The following is a 23,133-nucleotide window of genomic DNA, read 5'->3' as shown; positions in this document are numbered from 1 at the left end:
GACAAAGTGCTTTGCATTTAGACCGATTCTGGCTGTTTCAGTGAAAAACAGTTTCAGAATACATTAAAATCAAAGAGCAGCAACAACACCGTGTACACAGCAAAGGGGAACAACACAAATCAAGAGCTGCAGAGATGTACAGGAAAAAGCTGAAGAAGAACTTGGGGGAAAAAAAGTTATTTTTCGGCTTTGGAAGTTTGAAAGACGGACTTTTAAACAATCACTTCAAACTGATTCCGAGCGTTTGAAAGCACATCAAGAAGGAGCTCTTCAAAAGAGAAAGAGGTTGTGCCCAGGCCAGGAGAACGGCAAGCTTCTCACTCAAGCAAACATCCCAACCCAGCTTACTTGACTGGCCTGCACGTCATCTAAAAAGAGGTGCCGTCTCCCCCGATGTCCGACTCTTCTTCGTCATCCTCATCCTCAGCGTTGCTCGCAGTCGCGGAGCCACTGCGAGCGGCGGACGCCTCGCTGTGGCCGCTGTCCTCCGAGGCCAGACTTCGGGAAGACCTGCCGCTCCGAACGGACGTTTTTCCGGACGTTATTCCGTCCTCGTCAACTTCGGTTATCGGAGAAAGTCCGTGAAACTCGTCGGAGCTCTCGGCTGCGCTGCTGCTGCTCGCGTCCGTGCCGTACGGCGTTCCCGCGTGCGAGCCGTACGGCGTTCCCGCGTGCGAGCCGTACGGCGTTCCCGCGTGCGAGCCAATGTCGCTCCCTCTGCTCTTCACCGTCGAGACGCTGGACCTCCTGGACATCGCCGCTTCGCTGGCCTCCTCCTCCTCCTCGGACCGCTTCGACTCTCCGCCGTCCGACGCCTCCTCCTCGCTCTCCTCGTCGATCGTGTCTTCGGATCCTCCGGAAAGGATGGACTTCCGGGACCTGCGGCTCCCGCCCGTGGACCCGGAGCTCGGGGCGCTCCTCTCGCTTCCCGACCGCGAGCTTCCGCCCGACGTCTGGCGGCTGGAGGCGCCGCTGCGCACCGACCCGCCGTCTTCCGACCCGCTGGCCTCCGCCGAGCTCCTGCTTCGCCCCGCGCTGCCGCCCGCCTCGCTGCCCGACGTCTCTTTGGCGGATTGCTCCGAGGAGCTTCGGCTGGCCCCGCTCAGCGACGACCTTGCCGAGGAGCGTCGGCTGGCCCCGCTCAGCGACGACCTTGCCGAGGAGCGGACGGACGACCTCTGGGAGCCGGACTCGGAGGCGGAGCCGCTGGCGTCGCTGCCCCGCCCGCTTCCCGCCGCCTCGCCGCTGGACTTCTCCGAGGATGCCTTGCTGGTGGCGGTCCCCGATGACTTCATGGAAGAACGGGCGGAAGAGGACACCTGGGAACCGGAGCCCATCACCCCGGACGCCGTGCTTTTCTCCTCATCGTCTTCATCTTCTTCCTCTTCAGAATCTTTCTCTGTTCCAGACTCTTCTTCTGTGGCTGATTCTTTCTCTGTGCCCGATTCCTTCCCTGTTGCTGATCCCTTCTCTGTATCTGATTCCTTCTCTGTATCTGATTCCTTCTCTGTATCTGATTCCTTCTCTGTATCTGATCCCTTCTCTGAATCTGATCCCTTCTCTGAATCCGATTCCTTCTCAGTTTCGGACTCGTCTTCTGTACCCGATTCCTTCTCTGTTTTGGACTCCTCGTCTTCGGTACCAGATTCCTTCTCCGTCCCAGACTCCTTTTCAGTTCCCGACTCCTTTTCCGTAGCCGATTCTTTTTCTGAAACGGACTCTTTCTCCGAGCCGGACTCTTCGTCTTCGTCTTCGTCTTCCTCTTTCTCGGACTTGGACTTGCTCTCCTCCTCAGAGTCCTCGCCGGGCTCCTCCTGCTCTTCGTCCGAGTCCACCGTGCTCTCGTTGGCGTCGTCCCGGTCCAGGTCCACCTTCAGGTAGTCCTTGTCCTCGCCGGAGGCCGAGGACTCGTCGCCGGAGCGGTCCTTCCTCCCGGCCTCCGAGCCGCTGGCCTCCGGCTCGCTCTCGCCCGTCACGCTGATGGAGACCTTGGACTTCCGCTCCTCCCGCTCCGAGTCGCTGGTGGCCCGCGACGAGGCCTCGTCCTTCTCGCTCTCGGCGGCCGAGCTCCGGCTGACGCTGCTCTGGGACCGCCGGCGCTCCCGCAGCTTCTTGGAGATGTTGATGCGCTTCAGCACCTTGCCCAGCCGCTTCCTGGCCGACGGCTTCTCCGAGACCACGCCCTCCGGCGGGGAGGGCCCCCCGGCCAGGCTGTCCTGGCTGTCGACGCGCCGCGCGGACGTCAGCTTGGCGTAGTCCTTGTCCTTCTTGACCTTGAACATGGCGGGGAATATTTTGGCCTTCTTCCACGGGGAAGCGGACGCGGGCGCGTCGGTGGTTTGGTCGGCGCCTTTGGACGGCACCAGCAGCTTGCTGAGCTTCATCACCGACCTCAGCCTCTTCGCGGCCTTCGAGCCGCCGGTCTCTGCGGGGGCGGCGGGCTCTTCTGGCTCCGCCTCTATCTCCTCCTCAGGGGGCAGGTCCCTAAACCCCACCCTCTTGGCCGGGCCCCTCCCTCGCATCGGTCGTCGGCCCCGCCCTCTGCCGCGCACCTGTCACCGTGACAACACTCCAAGCAGTGAGAATTTTTCTTTTGCCTTTATTTCAACTTTTCTCTGCAGTCCTGATTTGAATTTTGAAATTTCAAGTTAAATCACTTAAAATGAATGGCTTTTTTCTTCATTACAAGGGAATAACAGAGCATGCCTTAATACTTGCTTAAACAAATTCCTGAGATGAAGAAAAAAAAGGTTGAATTTTGTGGCTCAAAGCATCACATATGAATTATTCATAAAAACAGCAAGGGCTTTTTGAAGAAATTTTGACTTTCCTCATATGCACAAAGGAATCATCTGTACCATAATTTATTACATCTGTACTTGTTGTGAATATTTAATAACTTTAAAATAACACACACACACACACTCTCCCCTAGTACATAATGGTCATTTTAGCAGGCTATTAACCCAAGAATGAAACGATATTGGGGAGAATTTACCTCAGAGCCATGCGGACTATAATAATACCCATCATCCTCCATGATTACCTCTCCGTATTCATCGTACATGGGAGAGATCAGCTTCCTGCGGCTCCCATATTGAGGCAGGTCATACCTAGAAGGGGAGGACAGGCAGAATACAGGTAGAATACAAGCACACTGAAAAAAGTTGCATTTAAATAATTCTTTTGAATGTTCAAACACAATTTAAGGGCTGAAGTTGGGTATTGTAACACTTAAAAAAACACGGTATGCTTTCCTCTGTTGCTTCCCCTTAGCTTCTCATAAATGTGTCGCTGATCCTGTGGAGCGGAATATGTGATGCAAGCAGTTCCCGGCTTTGGGCTGCTCTGTGAAGATGCAGTGAGGTGTATAGTGATGAAGTGTACAGGAACGTAAGATTTACAGGAATGTAGGACTTCTAATTTCCCAGCAGTCTTATTAAGCAAAAATACTTCCTGAACTTTGCAGCATTCTGAATCTCCTCTACTTAAAGCTCAGACCCTCGCCAGAAAAACTTTGTTCCAAGTTTTAAAGTAAATTTTTTTGCTCCCAGGAAAAATCAGTTAATTGTTTTTTAAATATTAACTGTATTGGCAACACACATCTTTTTGGACGACTGAACACATTGATGAACAAATGGAAACCCCAGAGCAGGAAAAGTATGAAAAAAATCGAATCAACAAAAGAATGAAGGAATATTGATCGGACCTTCATCGCAACTTGAGAGGATGTTCCATCTTTTTGCTAACACAAACCTCTGCCAACACAACCCTCTGCTAACACAACTAACACGACCCTCTGCCAACACAACCCTCTGCTAAAACAACTAACACAACCCTCTGCTAACAACCCTCTGCTAACTCAACCCTCCCCCTCATCGTTCTGCACAGTGACACAAGCCCGGGTTGAGTCCATTTTAAATGGTATAGATATTAGACTTGGCACACAATGGTCACTGCGATCCAGTGCGCCCTCTACAGGTGAGCTTGAGCTGGATATGCAGAATAATGGTTTGGCTCTTTTTGAGTTTGCATACATGAAATCACACGGTAGCCAATCTGGCCTAAGGAGAATACATTTTGTGTAACAATTGTCCTGGGTATGCTGGTTTTTAGTATGCGACTGTAGATGACACTTACGTAGTGTCACTTGCTTAAGGAATCTGAACGAGAACATTTAAAATGGTCACCTGCTGTCCATAAAATCAATTTCATTCTGATTAACAGAAAGCACAACGGCATTTTTACTAAGGAACGATGTTTAGAAGGTCCGTGGTTATCTGAGACCTGCACAAGGTGAACCGTATCAACAGAATATTTCTCAATTTTGTACAAATGTTACGCCAAGTTTCCATCCGCTCCTTTGATGTGTATAAGACGAATCCAAGAGTAAACTGTAATTATACCACATCTGTTCTCCTAAGTGTCCTCTTTAATAGCCGGCCATATGGCACTGCTCATTGTGTAAACTTAAAAGTTTGGTGAAGACGTGTATTATTAATGACAAGAAACCTTAACTGTGTTTATAATGAATTATAAAAAAATCTGCACATTTAGCAAAACTTGAAGGATAATGCTCTGGGCTGATGCACAGGCTTCACTGTTGTGTAAATGATGCAATTAAAACACATCTCAGTAATGATGCTGGCAAACTGTCATTTTAAATGGCTTTGTTTATACTTCGGGTGAACATATAAAAGCGGATTTCTTAGATAAAAGAATAAATGAGAGGGGGTTTAAAGGGCTAGATCAGTTTTTATGTACAACAAAGGATACTTTAAATATTTACAGAAGTTTCTGAAGGGTCACTTAGGGTACATATTGATATTAAGTATCTAAAAGATCCTTCGTTGCACACAAAAAAAACTGTCTGGGCCAAATCCATCCATTAAATCTGAAATAATATTGAAAAACCCCTGAGAGTGGACTATCCCATCAAAGTGATCTGAGAAACACTCACCCCTGATCATAATTATAGTAGTCCTGAGTGTAATACTCTTGTCCAGGGTCGATGCCAGACTCCATAGACAGCTCCTGGAGATGAAGCACAGCTCGTTACATCAACATACAGCCACCGGCAAGCAAGGCCGAGTCACCCAAGCGTTCGGGACTACAGCCCAAAACTTTGAGAGAGACGGGGGGAGAAATCTGTGTACCTCTGGTCTCAGGAGGGAGGGCCTCAGCAACTGCTGGTGTTGCTACAGGTTTTCGGAAAAGAGGAACAGAGAGAAGTTGGAAACAGAAGAGGAAAAAGAGTCGACAGCTTCACTGAGCCGGAGATGGATGCGCGGAGATGACAGAAGAGGTCAAAGATTAAGGATGGATTTTTCAAAAGGGAGGTACAGTAAAAAAGACCTGCAGTGTGGCAGCCCATAGCCCATAGCCCACAGCCCACAGCCCCACAGCCCACAGCACCACAGCACCACAGCCTCACACCCCACACTGCCCACAGCCCACAGCCCCCAGCCCCACAGCCCAAAGCCTGGCCTCAGTCATGTACACAACTGCACCTCCAAACCGCACTTCCTAACCTTTCACCCACACAAGCTGAAACGCCACATTTTAACTGTTTGCAGGAATTAAATATCTGCACTCTGCATCACTTCCATAATGACTGAATGAGTGAAAATTGTAGTCACTTATCTAGTAAAAAAAAATAAAAAATTATTCTGCTATTTTTCACACCGTGTAACATGCATGCGTGCAGAAATTTGAAGAAATCCTTACCTCCTGCCTCCCATATCCCCGCCTGTGACAAGAAAGGGGAAGTAAAGAGTAAATGAGCAGTGTAATGATATCATTTTTACTAACAGAAAATAATATTTAATGATATTTAAAATTTAATAATAAAAAAAACAAAAATATCTATGATGTCCAAGTTTCACCTTACTTACGTGCGACTGTTTCATCCTGCCATTCCACTCCATGTAAGACTGTTTTTATAGTGTCTGCACATTACCTTTGAAGGCATTCGCGATCAATATAAAACGCATTAACTTCTGTCATAATACCGCCATTTTTACCCTTCGCTCAGCAAGCTAACGCACAAAGAGGAGGAAACACGGAAGGAAAGCAAATTACAAAGCCACCGTAAACTTCTGAAACAAACTTTTTAAAATGAGATCTTTCTGATATATTGACTCTCTCTCTCTCCGCCATTGTAAGTGAATTCAAACCTGCTGGAAAGGGGTAGAATGGACTGATGAAAGCTCAAAGAATCAGTCAATGCCTCTGCCTTCGAGCGAAGCACGCCCAATCGGCCAAATGCACACTCAGTCGCTCCTGCATTCCCCGCCTCATCCCAGAGAAATACACCGCCTCTCTTTTCATTTAGGCGATGATGGAACCCAGCGAATTAAACCGGCATAATCGAAGCACGTCTTTTTTTCCCTATTTCGCCCGGCAGATGCCCGTATCCAACCCGTGGAGACTTATAAATCACGTATTTAGATTTTTTTTTTTCAGTTGGATACAGAATGAAGGAGAGACGGGCACAAGACGGGGCGAAGATGCGTGACACTAAACGACGGCGACCGCGCCCTCTGATGATCGAGCATCTCCGCCGTCGTCCTCCAGCCGTAAGTTTGGGGGACCCCTGCGGTGGGTCGCCATCCAGCCGTAAGTTTGGGGGACCCCTGCGGTGGGTCGTCCAGTGTTCCTCTCGCCACCTGCCGAACGAGGTGACGTAAGCAGGAGGGCGAGTGCGTTAAATTGGGATATTTTGAAGACGACAGACGGATTTGTTCAGGGGCTGGGATATATCACCGACACCGCACTCTTAACAGTTCCCACAAGGTGTTAAAAGGAGGCGGGAGGCGGCCCACATCTGCACACTAATCTAATCAGCGCGGAGTGGATCGTGTGGCGGGTTCAGCGCACCGCAGGACGGGATCATCTCGGGCGGGACTCGTCTCCGAGAACCGCAGATAATCACGTCCTCGCGACGCCGTGCGACTTTGACACGGCGAAAAAAAAAATCCCAGTACAAACCCACAGGTTGCCTGCGAAGAGGCCCGCCGCTCGACAGGAAACGTCCAAAAATGAACACAAAAGGGGAAGAACACAACTGCCGCTCTGGGCCTGTGCGCTCAGACACATCTGGCGCTGTTTGCTCGGTAACTGACACCTTCTGAAGTACCTCCTGACGCCCGGCTCCTCTGATCCACCCGTTCAGCACCACGCCCTCCTGCGAGACTTCCTCTGTTTGCACGACAGGACTTCCTGTCATGTCCCGGGTCAAAGCGAGCTGTTGGCTCCTTTCTGATCAGACGGAGATCTGCGCGGTAGCAGCTGAGCGCGTTCCCGTTCCCCGGTGAAAGAGGTAACAGGGAAGCACTAGTCAAGACGCATCGCACGGCATCACATTCGATATTTTCACTGTGGCTTGTCCTAACCTTAGATTTGCTCATTTTTCATTATTTAGGCCGTTGCGTTTATTTAAAAACAATAAACAACTTCAAAAGGTTTAAACCTGTGTTCATGTACCCAAATGCCAAATAGTACGCAAAGTAATTTTATAACTGGTTAAGTTTCTGAGTGACAAAAAAGGGGGAGCTCTCTTTACTGGTGTTAAAATAGGTACTACACTCAAACAGGTGTAGCAGAGGAGAGGGTGAGATGCTGAGAGTTCTGGAATGTGGGAGGGCTCAATAGTCCCTTAAGTGAGCAAAGTTTTAATGATAAAACTTTCCAAAACAAACAAAACATTCCTGTGAACATGTATAGTGATTCTGGGGGCGACGCTGACATCTGAGACTTGGGAATTGTTTCCCTTTAACATTGTTTTTTGTGTTTGCAGTTCGGTTCGAGATGGAAAGCCAGGAAGCATTATATGGCGACCAACCAACTGCCACGTAACATTGGTTAAAATCTGCAAATGGTACAGGATGCACAATTAGCTGCACAAAGTTTTTTGGTTTGCTAGTTTGAATACAGCATGCTTCCACTCCGATGCCTGGGGGTGGGGAGGTACCAAGCTATATTACTGCTAAGGCAGCTATTCCTCTCTCTCTCTCTCTCTCTCTCTCTCTCTCTCTCTCTCTATCTCTCTAGAAATCGGTACCGCGTGGGAAAGGGGGCGGAGACTGACGGGGAGTACAGGAAGGAGAGGACAGAGAAGCGTGCGGTGTGCAAAAAATACCTTTATACAAAAATCTATCTGAGCACCATTGTGACATCATGTGCATTTGACTGAACCGAATAACACCTTGACAACATTACTTTATGACGGTGAGTTTGAAATCACCTGTGTATCAGCGATGGTCCCATCATGAATTTGGCATGTTTGCATCTGTTTTGTCAAGATTGGTTTAAATTATTTCTAGTCTGCTTTGTTCTAAGTGGACAGGGGGGAAATCTGCAAAGGTTCCTTCTTTTAAATCTTAAATTGTCTCTATCACAATGCTTAAACAATTCAACATTATAAATGAACAAAAAACACAGATCAAATAGTGTAAACATTCCAAAATATGTGACGATTAAAAACAGCCAGCGTGCAAAAAATAACCTGAGAAAAGATGAGATGAAAAGAAAAGAAAAACAGATGGATGTAGAGCAGAGGGCGCAGAGGAAGAGAGGAAACGAGTCAGTGGGCGGGAGCCTGAGAAGGAAGTCGCTTCCTCGCTTCCTCCAAAGTGCAGTGCATGCTGGGATTTGGGTGGGCAGGCTCCGGGGAAGGCCGAGGTGGGGGGGCGTCGTCTTCAGCAGACGCGTGCGGCTTCTGGACGCCCGGGGGCGGGGTCTTGTTTCTGTCTATCTGGCCGTACATGTTGGCGACGGACCTCTCGATGTCCGAGAGGTTCTGGAGGTTCCGGAGGACCCCCTTCGGTTCTGTCCTCGGGGCCTCCGGCCGGGGGGGAGGGGGGGGCACGGGGCGCAAAGAGACCGGCCGGAGGGACACGTCCGGGGGCAGCGGCGGCAGGACGAATGGGGAGGCGGGGGCCAGGTGGCTGTTTAGGGGGGAGGAGGGAGAGGGGAGGGGCGGGGGAGGGGCCAGCAGAAACTGCGGCGATGGCAGAGGTGGGGGTGGCGGGAGGGGGGGCGGGGTTTCTGGAGCGGGAGTTGGAGAGGGAAAGAGAAAGCGTGGGGGAGGGGCCTGCAGAAACTGCGGCGATGGCAGAGGTGGGGGTGGTGGGAGGGGGGGCGGGGTTTCTGGAGCGGGAGTGGGATAGGGAGGGGGAGGGGGAGAGGGCGGGGCGGAAGGAGTTTCGGGGAGGTCTGGGAGGATCTCCACCCTGACTTGGCCGGGCTCCACGGTGACGTAGCTGCAGATGCTGGAGCTGAACTTGCGCAGCACCGGTGGGGTGGGCCGGGGGGCGGGGGGCGGGGTCGGGTTGCTCAGGGTGACCATGGCGATGCTGGGGGGGACGTCCCCGCACCCCGGCGAGCTCCTGGGGCTGCTCGGGCTCCCTAGGGCCAGCAGCAGGTGTTCGGGGAGGTCCCAAGCGCCCCCCGTGTCCCCCGTGGAACTTCGGGAGAGGAGGGAGTTCCTGGAGTCCCGGCCCGAGCGGGGCGTACTGTCCTGCAGGGCCTGCTGCTCAAACTGCCGGGCCTGCTCTCGGACCGTCAGCCTGGGCTCCGCGCTCCAGCTGCCCTGCCCGCGGGCGTGGTCCAGCTCGTCCTTACTGTCCCTAAGCTCCGCCTTCAGCAGCCGCAGCTCCCAATCAGCCGGCTCCGGGGCGGGCCGCCTCCTCAGCGCCTCGTGCACCCACCCGCGCTGGAGCGGGACGGGCAGGCTCCAGAGCCGCCCCGCCCTGCCGCCCCCCCCGCACCTCGCGCTCGCCAGCGGGGGCGAGTGGAACCGTGTCAGGCTCCTCCCCCCCCGGGACGTCCCTGGGGTGTCCCCGTCCCGGTACAGGGGGTTCCTGGTGGTGCGTGGGTTTTCGTCCGAGGGGAAGGCCTGGTTGCCGCAGGACGCCCCATTGGCTGCAGGGAGCGTGCGGACGGAGAGGGACCGCGACATGAACGCGCTCGCCAACCGCTGCCCGTCGCCGTCCGCCAACGCCAGCGACTTTCCCCTGCTCCGTTTCAAATGGCAAAGAAGAAAAAGACTTGAAAGAAAAGTAATGATGACAAGGAAGAGCAGAGAGATGGAAAGGAGGTGTGATCCGTGAGGATAGACTGCTCTACATTACCACACACAGGCGTGATCTGTGAGGAAACACTACTTTACATTACCACACACAGGCGTGATCTGTGAGGAAACACTGCTCTACATTACCACACACAGGCGTGATCTGTGAGGAAACACTGCTCTACAGTACCACACACAGGGGTGATCTGTGATAAAACAATGCTCTACAGTACCACACAGAGGGGTGTTCTGTGATTAAAAACACTGCTCTACATTACCACACACAGGTGTGTTCTGTGATAAAACACTCCTCTACAGTACCACACACAGGTGTGTTCTGTGATCAAACACTGCTCTATATTACCACACCAGATGCTGGCTCCCATAGGCATTTCCTAAATGCTTAAGATTTCTTCCAAAACATGTATGAATAAAATAGATACATTTTTATTTTCGCAGAATGAAAAGTTTGTGTGGTTTTTTGTCGGCAGCAGTAAAATGAATATCTCCTACGAATTTTCAAAAAATCAATCGCACCGTATGAATGGAATGGGAATTGTCGAATTTGTTAGAAACACTTGTTTATATTTTTTCAATAAAGAAAAAAGCAAGGTCACATTCAAGCCACTGATTTCAAAGAGAGCAGCAGGAATTTCTCAAGGCGTCAACGCAAAGCAATGTTTGGAGGTAAGTTCATGTTTTTGCGAGGTTCCTTCTAGACTACTGACAGGTACTAGCAAAGCTGACAAAGGAAGAGTAAACATATGGCCACTGTTTCCTGTAAAACATGCTTTTCACGTAAAACACGTTGCCTGGTGTGTACTGGAGGAGGAATTTCCTTCCAGGGGGATGACATGCTAAACAGCTAGCAGCTACAGGGAACGCACCGAGCCCACATAATTCAAGGAAGACATTTCTTACACAAGTGAAGGCAACTGTTTTCTGACCTAGCAGTGCGACATCTTACCTTACCAAGCTTACCTATCACATCTGCAACAAACACAAGAATTGGCAAACGTCAATAAGACCCCAGAACAACCTTCTAATATTAAAATAACTAAAGAGTAAATTCTGCAGGTGTCAGGAAGAGTCAAATGAAAACTACAGAACTACAGTTTAACTGGGTAACAAAGGCTGCTTGGAGTCATAAATACCCCCAAACATCAGCACAGGGCATCATCATCATCAGCACAGAGCATCAATTTATTAATATTCACAAAGGGGCGAGGCCAAGTCCAATACAGTGCCATGAAAAAGAATTTTCCCCCTTCCTGATTTCCTCTGTTGTTGCATATTTGTCACACTGAATGTTTGAGAATGTTTCAGATCTTTAGACAAAATGTCATATTAGATAAAGGGAAACTGGGTAAATACAAAACACACTTTTAAATTTAATGAAAAAAGTTACCAAACACCCATATCACACGTGTGATAAAAGTAATCGCCCCCTTAATCAATCAACCAATTAATCAAATTGAATTGATAATCAGATTGAGCAGATTGAACAAAGCCAGACTTGATTGCAGCTAATCCTGTTGAATTTTGAACCTTACCATCAGAGTGAAGTAGTCACCACAAAGTTTCTACAAGCACACTATGCCACAATCAAAGGAAATTCCAGAAGTTATATTTCCAAAAAAGTTGTGGAAATGCATCTGTCAGGAAAGGGTTGCAAAATCATTTCTAAGGCTCTGAGACTCCACCAACCCACAGAGAGAGGCATTATGTCCTAACAGAGAACACATGGAACAGTGGTGAATCTTCACAGGAGTGGTCAGCCTGCCAACATTCCTCCAAGGGCACAGTGACAACTCATCCAGGAAGTCACAAAAGATCCCAGAAGAACATCCAAATAACTACAGGCACCTCTAGCCTAAGCTAAAGTCAGTGTTCATGACTCCGTAATAAGAAAGAGACTGGGCAAGAATGGGACTCTGGCAAGAGTAGCAAGACAGAAACCACTACTAACCAAGAGAAGCATCCATGCTTGTCTCACATTTGCATGAAAGCAACTTGATGATCACTAAGCCTTTTGGGATAATGTTCTATGGACAGACGAGTCAAAAGTGGAACTTCTTGGATGATATGGGTCAGAATATATCTGCTGTAAAGCAAATACAGAAGTTCACAGTAAGAACATTATAACAGCAGTCAAACATGGCGGTGGTCCTGTGATGGTGTGGGGATGCTTCATAGCCTTGGAACCTGCACAACTTGCTATAATTGAAGGAACCATGAATTTTGCTCTGGCTAAAAAAAACAAAATGAAAGTTTTGGAGTGACCTTGTTAAAGTCCTGATTTAAACCCAAGCGAGATGCGGTGGCAGGACGGGGAAACGAGCAGTTCATGCTCGAAAACCTACCAATTTGTCTGAGTTAAAGTATTTTTGCAAAGAAGAGTGGGCTAAAATTACTCCACAGCGTTGTGAAAGACTGATCAAATTATAGGACGTGTTTGGTTGCTGCTAAAGGTGGTGAAGCCAGTTATTAAGTTTAAGGAGGCAATTGCTTTTTCACATGGGTGATATGGGTGTTTGATAACAATTTTTCGTGACATAAATGAAATTATAAATAAAAGAAAATGCGTCTTTTGTTTACTCTGGTTCGCTTTGTCTAATATTTCATTTTGTCTAAAGATGCGGAAACCATTCAGTGTCACAAATATGCAATAACAGAGGAAATCGGGAAGAGGGCAAACACTTTTCACTGCACTGTGGATGTTTTGTCCTTGAGAACACTTTAATGAATATTTATAGACTGCACCACAGAGCTAAGAACTGACCAGCATGATAGCACGTAGAATATGAGGGAATATTCCGATAGAGACCCCCTCCCGCTCCCCACCAACGCCCCCGGATCGAAGCGGAAACCGAAAACTTTAAAGTTTGTAAATTCGCCCTGAGCCGAAGTATGCAGAATGGAGCTGATAGATGTTTTGAGGCGGATTTATTCGGCCTGGCGTCTCTTTAAAGACCTCAGCTCTCGGCTGTGCCGCGGCAGAGTCGCGCGGAACACCTCCTTTAATCTCCGCGCTGCATCTGTGCGGGGCAGGGTAATGGACGGGCCGCTATCTCCAGGCTTCATGTTTCCCTTTAGAACTTTGTTGACCCGCGTTCCTTTTAGTGATGACATCATTCACAAGGCAGGCACTGCTTCAAACCCCCCACCCCCCCCACCCCCACCCCCCCGCCCCCACCCCCCCCCGATGCTGACAGTCCCCGCGGTGTCACCGCTCTCGCCATCGGGCACAGATTTGGGCATCATTTTCCCGCCTTTTTTTTTAACCGGCTTTTTTCACTGTGACGACGGCAGAACCGCGCAGCTTCACGCCTCTCCCGGGCACCTGTAGCCAGCGGCAGAAACTGCACCTGCCCCGCGATCCCTGCCACCCGTACCCAGCGGCAGAAACTGCACCTGCCCCGCGATCCCTGCCACCCGTACCCAGCGGCAGAAACTGCACCTGCCCCGCGATCCCTGCCACCCGTACCCAGCGGCAGAAACTGTACCTGCCCCGCGATCCCTGCCACCCGTACCCAGCGGCAGAAACTGCACCTGCCCCGCGATCCCTGCCACCCGTACCCAGCGGCAGAAACTGCACCTACCCCGCGATCCCTGCCACCCGTACCCAGCGGCAGAAACTGTACCTGCCCCGCGATCCCTGCCACCCGTACCCAGCGGCAGAAACTGCACCTGCCCCGCGATCCCTGCCACCCGTACCCAGCGGCAGAAACTGCACCTGCCCCGCGATCCCTGCCACCCGTACCCGGCGGCAGAATCGCTGCCCGCTGAAAGCTTTCGCCCGGCGGCGGCCAGTGGACACGAGGACACCGCGACGGCTTCGGTTTTAATCACACCGCTACACAGTCCGGCTCCCGTAGCTGGCCTTCGCCGAGCGACCTCAAGTAAACCATCCCCACAGATAATGAACGACCGCTTTCTATTAACTCCCAACTTTATCTGAGACATTTTCATTGCATATATTAGCCGATGTTTTATTCAAATATTAAATCTGAATATGTAATTGGCTCTCTCTCTAGGAGGAACAGAACTGCTGAGGCATAGAATTACGATAAAAAAGTAATAAGCAAACTGGCTAATGGCAGCCGGCGCAATGCTAAATCTTCGCACAGACCACGCAAATGCACAGTGCCATTAGCATTACTTCACCACGGGTGGCAAATTCTGGTTTGTGGCTAAGTAGCTCGCACCACGGCGCACTGCATGTGCCAGGGTTTTAATTGGTTGTACTCTGCGGTGCCGTCAGTTTGACCTAGATGTGTCCCGACGATGACTGTGGAACTGTGGGATTGTTCCTGTATTTCGCTTGGTCACACAATAAAGGTACAATTATGAAACCATTCGATGCTCCTTTACTTTCTTTTTTTGGATGGACCTTAGTATTCATTTTAAGTTATATAACTTGATTTGAAATGACATTTTTTGGGTTTGGTACTCTCCAGAATGTCAAGCTGGGAATCGCACAGTCCCTCAGCCCACAAGATCAAGTGTGTCAGAGTAGGCCCTAAGAATCCACTAAAAAGCCTTCTATACGAGCTCGGGACATTTCCTTTCTTTTTAAAGGGTCTCAGAACCGTACAGTAGCAATTAGAAAGTCTGCTGTCACAACGGTCTGCTGTATGTATCGGTACGGAAAAATACAGGAACCCAGCGTCTCGATTTATCGCTGACGGAGTCGGTGCTTTTAATGGCCGTGTCTCTCCATCTTCCGTTATGGAGAGCTCATAGTGACACAGAGCAAACGGCGAGCGCTGATTCGCCCTTCAGAAAAAGGGCGGGAAAGTCATCGAGTAGCACCTGACTTCGTATCCGAGCGGCCGTTGGTGGTTGGCGGGAGAGAGAACGGACGTGTAACGGCGGGTCATGTGATTGGGCGAAAGGCGGACTCACATGGTTTTGAACGGATGTGTAACGGCGGCTCACGTGATTGGGTAAAAGGACTCACATGGTGTTGAACGGACGTGTAACGGCAGCTCACGTGATTGGGTATAAGGACTCACATGGTGTTGAACGGACGTGTAACGGCTCACGTGATTGGGTGAAAGGACTCACATGGTGTTGTCGCCCAGCTCCTCGTACAGGTTGCTGGGGGCGGCCCCGGCGGATTTGCCCGTCGGCAGCGCCATCTGGATCCTGGCGGTTTTGGCGCACTCCGCCTGTCGCCTTCACGGGCGGGAAAAAAACAGGCGGGAAGAAAGTCGTTTAGCGCCGACAGTAACCCAGATGTCTGAACAACAACGCTATCGTATTTCACTGGTTTCACACGGATGAATTATGATCAAATGGCATGTATTTATTATGTTCTTTCTAAATCAAACACTGGCACGTTGCATTTTGCTTTTAAACGTTGTTAAAATAAATTCTTCCCCTTGTATAATATAAATAAAAAAAAAAAAAACAAAGACTGAATCATAAATATATCACAATCATTAATAAGTTCTTAGTACTTACTCTTTGAACCTGGTGGTAATCCATGCAAAATGCAAAGATAAAAAGAGAAAAACAGGTCAATAAGACACAAATTGGTGCATATTTCATTCATATTTTTAATTAGACACAATGAAAATGATTTTCTAAAGATTCTGCTCGACAAATATGTATGTTTGTATAATATTTTTCTAAATAACATTTCTGTAGGTGTATCAGTGTGCACAATTCATATAAATTTCCTTTCAGCTTATTCACACAACAGTAAACGCTTGGTTTGCTATCAAATGTATTCTATTTCACTACAGATAAAATGGGAGAAGTCTCAGTTGCAATTTCTGGTAAAGAGAAAACAGATCAGCTAGGGCTGTCCTTCGGCCAAGTGTAAAAATAAAAGAGGAACGCTTCTCCCTTTTATTTCTTCTTGGCATCATTCATGTAGAGAAAATTAAATTAAAATAAGCTCCATTGTCTAATGGAATTAACCTGAGGCGACTTATATTCCCAAACACTGAGAATTCTTCCTAGTGCAATAAAGTGCTCATAAAGTCAACCATCGTCAACACTGACAGGGTTGTCAAAATGTGTTATTAATCATACAGTGTTGTATTTGTTGAACTTTGTTTGAGTTTTGCATTTCATACAGACTTTTTTGCCCAACAGACGTCCCTATCCAGGATAACACAGCTATACTTTTTGATATATGCACAGTGCCATTTAAATGCTTCAGGTTCCCAGTCTATGGTTTTCCTAGGCTTAAGGCTAGAGCTAGAGTAACCCCGGCAGGACACCTTAATTAATGTCCCCCACTTGACTGGAACGGTTATCCGTGGGCCGCAAACACTTTAAATGAATAACCGAATAAATAAACAGAGTGACAGATAAAGGGTCAGATAGAGGAGTGCGGGATAAACAGATAGCAGCTAATAAACGAGTCCCCGCGTAATTCCCGCTTAAATCCCGCTCCCCAGGCAGCCACAAACCGCCTTTGCCCCCCCCATCCCCACCCCCACCCCCACCGACCCCCACCCCCACCCCCACCCCCACCCCCACTTAGCTACGACGTCTGCAGCTCTGCCAGCCTCCTCAGTACAGCACAGAGACGTGCTAAAAGGGCGCTATTCTCGCGCCCCATCGCCTGCCAGGTTTGGGCTGCCACCTTCACCAGCAGCAAAGGTTCTGTGCCACCTCATGACAGCTGATTATCTCATCTGGGGCGGGCAAACCCCCCCTCCCCCACCCCGCGCGAAACCACATTTGTCACACCCTGTGTGAATTAATCACCGTTAACGCAGGGCCAATTAGAAGATTAGCCCTGGCTCCTCGAAAAGGTCTCTGTGGCAAATCGCGGCCAGAGAGACAGAGACCTCGCCACACGCTGGCGCCTGGCACACGTCCCTCTGTCACTCTCCCTCTCTCCTTGCCTCCATGTCTCTCTCTTTCTCTCTTTTCCCTCTCTCGCTCTCTGCCTCTCACCTGCCTCCTGCTCTCTCCCTCTCATCTGCCCCCCCCCTCTCTCTCTCTCCTCCCTCTCTCACTGCCCCCTCTTTTTCTTTCTCACTCTCTCTTCCTCTCTCTCTCTCCACCCCCCCACCTCTCTCCCCTTCTCTCTCTCCACCCCCCCACCTCTCTCCCCTTCTCTCTCTCCAGCCCCTCTCTCTTTCTCTCACCCTCTCTCCCTTGGCTCTCCCTCAGTTACACCCCCCCCCCCCGGTCACTCACTGTTTGTAGGTAACCATGACGATGAGGATGGCGGGGATGCAGAGGAGGATGATGATGATGGCCAGCGCGAGCAGCGCCCCCTCTGTGTAGCCCACCGCCTGCGCGGCCTTCTTCACGCTCGCCACGATGTCGGGGGAGCGGATCTCCAGGATGCGCCCCCCCTCCCCCAGGTGCGGCTGGAACTCCTTGTTAATGTCCAGCAGCTTCCCGTCCAGGAACCTGGGGGGGGGGGGGGGGTGTTTGTTTGTTAATCGTTACTGAGTGTTGTACTCAATGCAGGTGTAAATCACAGTTAACGAAGGGATTTATTTAAAAGTGAGTTTTTAAAATGGCTAAACATGTTGATCGCATTGAACTCAATCATGTTTACATTCTCTGGAAAAAAACTGGAGAAAAGACAGCATTAAACATGAGGCACAATTAAGACACTTGAAATAACCTGCCTTTGGATTATTCAGATATTTGGAGTGCAGTTCAAAATACCAACCACTTATGCATCTTAGGTTTTGCTGAAGCAGATCAAGTAGCCTTTTCTAGAGCGGTCCCCTGTTCATACAGTAAGGGGCCCAGAGAGGAACTAAACCTGCAACCTGCACATTATGGGGCCAGTTCCAAAACCATTATACTACAACCCCCCCCCCCCCCCCCACCACCACCCCCCACTCCTCCAATTTATCACCAGTTCATTATCACGCCTTCAGAGCCCCACTAGGTCTCACCTAGAGGGGCCTTTTTCACTGCCTAGCGTGAGAGAATGTGTGTTAATTGGCTCGGTTAGGGTACCCGTGTGTGACTCGTGGAATAAACCGCGTTTTTATCGCTCCGGGTCACCCGAGGGGAACGCGGCGTTACCCGACCCGCCGAAAGTGCCTCGTCACACCTGGCCCGGGCGGGACGGGCACCGCGCGCGCTCCTCAGTATGCAGACCGCGGCCCCCAGCTCTCCCGCTATTGTACTGCAAACGGGGCTTTTTCTGAAGAGGGACGCTATCAGTTCGCCGATACAATAGCGTTCTCCTCCAGAGCGGCCGTTACGGATAAGACTATTGTTAAAAAAAAAAAAAAAAAGGCTGTGAAGTCAAATCCCGGTAAATTAGAAACGTTCTTTAGAAAGGCGGCGTTGTGGTCTGGTGGGGTGGGGGCGGTGGGGGGAGATGAACACTTCAGCCACAAAAAAAAGCGTTCAATAGAGGGGATTATGGTTCAACCCCCCCACCCCCAGTCAGGACCCCCGCTTCTGCAAAGAAGAAAAGGGAGGGGGGCATTGTTTCTCTAATGAGCCCTTGGGGAGGGATGCTTTTGGGAAGGTCGGCGGAGGACGCGCTTACTTGAAGAGCTCCTGTCGGGATATGGCCCGGTTGGTCAGGGGGTCGATGGCGTACACCATCAGGTCCGACTTGGTGTAGTCCTCCAGCTCGAACCCGTCTCCATGGCGACGGGCCCCGATGGACTCCACCACCACTTTGGCCCCCGGGATCTGGTCCTGGACGTACCGCTCCAGGATCCTGCGTTCGCCAAACACACACACACCGGCCACCAAAATTAACCTTCAGGTGTTTCCAGAGAACAGAAGAGTACCTGGTGATGAGGAGAGGTCGGTCAGCCCATCGAGGCTTGCTGCTGTCTGAAAAATTAGACAGTATCACGACCGGGTGGATAAAAAAACATAAGGGCTTGTTCATCCAACAGAAAGGTTGTCAATTTATGATTCATTTATTAAATGCATGCTGAATTAAATTGAAAGTGTTAAATACATTTTTATTACTACTTTTAGTAGTGTTAGAATCGTTAATATTATGTAAACGTCTTTGATTCAGTATACTTTTAATTCAGTCCTTAAAATGTTTAAAAAAAAAAAAAAAGGGAGAAAAAAAATCCCAGGGAAGCATTTTTCTACAAGGTTTGTTCCAAGAGCCAAATCAGATTATCTCACCAAGATAACAGGTTCATTTCAGGAATAGCAATGTGGCATTACTCTTTACTTTCAATAAAGGAAACTTTTTCATCAAGACTCTAACAGATTAAACTAATCGGCTGTTCCATTTCTCCACACTTGGCTAAGTGTGCTTGGGTACTTACTTGGGTAACCCATTGTGATGTGGCTTAAATTAGCATATAGTGTGCAAGTATGCATTAAGTGCCCAAGTGCGTGGGTTTTTAAAAAAATAACAATTGGGACACACTTTGTGTTCCATGGTCACCATTTCAAATAAATTTACAGGAGTCACATCACAATGAATAGCTTGTAATAGCTGAGCAGAGGTTGATCTGGGCCTGCCAACCACAGACAAATTAGCTGAGCTTGCTAATGTTATATTCACACTAACAATACCATCATGATTCTACGCTATGAATAAAATATAAAGTTACAACATTTGCATCTTTGCAAACATCTTTCTTACCTTGATATTTCTTCGGTGGAACTTCCTCCAGTAAACACACAAACGGGCGACCTCGTGACCGTCAACCATAAACGTCAACAACTTCACATCACCAGCATTGTAGGTCTGCGTACTTGGCCAAATACTACTCCTTAGTACATGAACAGGCATGCCAAATGCGTGCAAGTGTGTGTATCGGGACAGCATAAAACTGTTTTTGGGTCTTAGTACATTCAGTTTAATTTGAAGAACCTTCATGAAGCATGCATAACACCTTCATGAACATGATATTACTACTTTATAAAGCATTCTTGGACAAGCGCAGTTGTTTTGTAACACCCGGCGATGGGTTACATTTTGCATGCTTGATAAAGATATGAACTGTTACACTGGAAAATTTGTTCTACTAATGTGTCATAGAACAAAAGATTTTCTTAGTTAGTTACACCATGCTAAAGAACATGTTATATGCTTTATACAATGTGGGCAGAGCTGAGTGCATCGAACAGCCTCCAGTAGACCAGCATGCCGCAAATTAAACTGTTCACTGCGGTTACAACAGCCTATAAAAAGGCGTGACAGATGTCCTCTCTCTCTCATTCTCATTCTCCTCTCCCTCTCATTCTTCTATCTCTCTTTCTCTCTCTCTCATTCTTTCTATCGTCTCATTCTCTCTCCCCCCCCCACAAATTCAAATGCTTTTTTGGCATGACATATTTAAAAAAAACACATATTGCCAAAGTGTAGTGATAACAACAATATGTCATCCTAAGCATATAAAAAAACAAGCAGCAACAGCAATAACAGCATAAATGACAGCAACATAACATTTATTAACTATGAAGTACTTTCACACTTTAACACACACTCTCTTTCTCTCTCTCTCCCTCCTCATAAAACCTGTGACTCCTCACCCAATCAGCTGCTCCTTGTTCTCCTCCACCACGGTGGGGGGGACGTTGGACACCACCACCTGCATGTCCAGCTGATTCACCACCGAGATCTGAGAGAGAGAGGGAGAGAGAGAGAGAGAGAGAGAGAGGGGGAGTGAGAGACAGAGAGATAGAGAGAGAGAGAAAGAGAGAGAGAGGGAGTGAGAGAAAGAGAGAGAGAGAGGGAGTGAGAGACAGAGAGATAGATAGAGAGAGAGAGAGAGAGAGAGAGAGAGGGAGTGAGAGAAAGAGAGAGAGAGGGAGTGAGAGACAGAGAGATAGATAGAGAGAGAGAGAGAGAAAGAGAGAGAGACATCCTGTCAGAACCGTACCACAGACCCCCTTTCCACTCAGTCCATTCTCAAAATGTACTGACGTTCAGTTCTCCAACCGAAAGGTCCTAGGAAGAACGTCGAGGGCATTCAATTCGTCAATTAAATTCAAATTCATTTTCTGAGCCGACGGCAACTGAATGAAATGGAATTGAATTGACAACGCAACGCGATGTTTTCCTCCCGCCAAGAGTCCCAAAGGCTCTCAAAGCCAAGGAAAGAACCGCCGGCGTTTCCCGGAGCCGTTTGCTGAGTTAACGGCGTCTAATTTCAGCGGCTCGATGAGGACCCTGGGATGCCTCCTGGACGTGCTCTGGCAGCCAAGACCCCCACGCTGGCCCCGTGAAATTAAATTCCCCCTCGAAATGAACAGCTAATTAACCGCTGTACAGCTTCACAGACTCCGCCTCTGGCCCTGACCTCTCACTTAATCTGGATCCTGTTTCTTTGAACCAAATAGGATGCAATTTACTGCGAGCACCTGCCTCAGAAGATTGGTCTGAATGTTGTAAATGTGACCACAGACGATGTTGTTTTAACTTGCATATGCGTGCAAGTGCGAACACACACGTACGAACACACATGCACGCACACGTACACACACACACACACACACACACCATGTGCCAGCTTTTATCTGAAGGTCAGTTCTTTTAGAATTGAACAGATCACCAGACAATCCCTTCAACAGTTTCTGATATTCTGCTGAGGTAAGAACAACTGCAAATGTCATCGAGCACAAAAACACCAATACTATCAAATTCATCAAAGCATCCACAAAGGAAACAACAAATGCGATCGCATAATTGCCCCGTTGCCATTTAATTCTTTCAATAGTGCAGTGACTGCTTTTGTGGTATTTACAGATATTCTCTACATCTCTCGATCAGATACGCAAGCGCACACAAACACTCTAAGGTATGGATCTCAGGCTGGGAAACGGAAGGAAGCAGGCGATGGACTGCAGAAGAGGAAGAGGATGAGGAAGAGGAAGGAGAGGTTTCCCTCGTGTTTGGGAACACGGCGACTCACCACGACGTCCGCCCTGCTGGTCAGGCCCGCCCCGTAGTTGTCCGTGGCGACGACTTCGAATTTGAAATAGGAGCGGCGCATGTTCCTGTACACGATGGCGGTCTTGATGATCCCGGTGTACTGCTCGATGACAAACCCGTCCCTATCGTCAGGGGAGGGGGGGATGATGAGTCTGTACTGCATCGCGCTGTAATTCCCCGTGTCCCTGTCTGTGGCCTGCACGCAGGAGGGAAAGAGAACAACGAGTAACCATCAGACAAAATACACACACACACACACATAAACACACATACACACACACACACGCACACACACACACACACACAAGCACGCACAGAGGCAAATTCAATCCCTCTGCGTGAAGAATGTCTTGAGCTGTAATAATCTGGCTCTGCCAGCAGGGGGAGACTTTGAGCTTTGGCTGGTAATGCTGCGGTGTGAAAGTCTCTCCAGTCAGCTTCACACATCCAGCCTCTTCTTCTGCAGTGACATTGATTTATACGGGCTCACAGGTCTGGGAGTCGGGGAGCAGTGAGGCTAGCAGACAGCAGTGAGTCCTGCGCTCCCTTCGCCATTAACTCAAATGAGATATTTTAACACAGGCCCAGGGATGATTACCGTTCAATATATCTCCCTATAAATTAGGCCCCACGCTTCACACGCTCAGTGCGCTAGCAAGTCGCAATGTCTTTCTCAAGTGGGTCAGTAGGGGGCGATCTTCCACTCCGGCTCAACCCAAGCAGAATGGGAACACTGTGCTGTAGGAGGTGCCGTCCTCCAGTCCTGACACCACTGAGGTCATTAAACATCACATGGTACTTTTAGCAAAGTGAACTTATTCTCCGTACCAGGCTACCGAATCATCCCCTACATCTCACTGGCTACACAATCCATTACATTTTCAGGATCCATCATTGTTGAAAAGAGAACTTTTCAGTTGGAAGAGAGTTCTAAGTTGACTTACCTTATTCAATAAAGGTAAATAAAACAATAATTCAATATAATCCATGACACACAGATATGTTTATGTGGGGTGGGGGGCGGGGGGTGGTGGGGGGGGGGGTGGTCCAAAAGTGGGTTAAGTGGTACCTTACATTTCACAATGATCCATTTCACATCTGCCTGCTTAAAATGGGAAAATCTGAAGATAAAACAATATTCTTTTAATAAGCATCTCAAATAATCAACATAAGTTCCAACCTTGCTTGAACAGCAGTC

General features: G+C 48.9%; 1 protein-coding gene across 2 annotated transcripts in view; it reads right to left on the bottom strand.

The window, feature by feature from the left end:
- LOC118218490 (protocadherin-15-like) overlaps positions 1-23,133 on the bottom strand; it is a 242,525-nt gene that overhangs the window by 2,059 nt on the left and 217,333 nt on the right. The window contains exons 30-40 of one of the 2 annotated variants that reach the window (XM_035401170.1): positions 21,916-22,131; positions 20,534-20,622; positions 18,567-18,743; positions 17,240-17,458; positions 15,542-15,550; positions 15,143-15,253; positions 5,728-5,749; positions 5,157-5,198; positions 4,961-5,034; positions 2,999-3,113; positions 349-2,552 (exon numbers count right to left, since the gene is read on the bottom strand). In XM_035401170.1, the coding sequence (XP_035257061.1) occupies positions 369-2,552; positions 2,999-3,113; positions 4,961-5,034; positions 5,157-5,198; positions 5,728-5,749; positions 15,143-15,253; positions 15,542-15,550; positions 17,240-17,458; positions 18,567-18,743; positions 20,534-20,622; positions 21,916-22,131 (3,258 nt within the window). In that variant the 3' untranslated portion in view covers positions 349-368. The remainder of the gene's footprint in view (positions 1-348; positions 2,553-2,998; positions 3,114-4,960; positions 5,035-5,156; positions 5,199-5,727; positions 5,750-15,142; positions 15,254-15,541; positions 15,551-17,239; positions 17,459-18,566; positions 18,744-20,533; positions 20,623-21,915; positions 22,132-23,133) is intronic. The other variant, XM_035401171.1, reaches the window with a different exon arrangement.

Source organism: Anguilla anguilla, chromosome 18 (genome assembly GCF_013347855.1).
Source record: "Anguilla anguilla isolate fAngAng1 chromosome 18, fAngAng1.pri, whole genome shotgun sequence".
NCBI lineage: Eukaryota > Metazoa > Chordata > Actinopteri > Anguilliformes > Anguillidae > Anguilla > Anguilla anguilla.
Note: the sequence above shows the minus strand (reverse complement) of the source record. Positions and strands in the feature narration are given on the sequence as shown.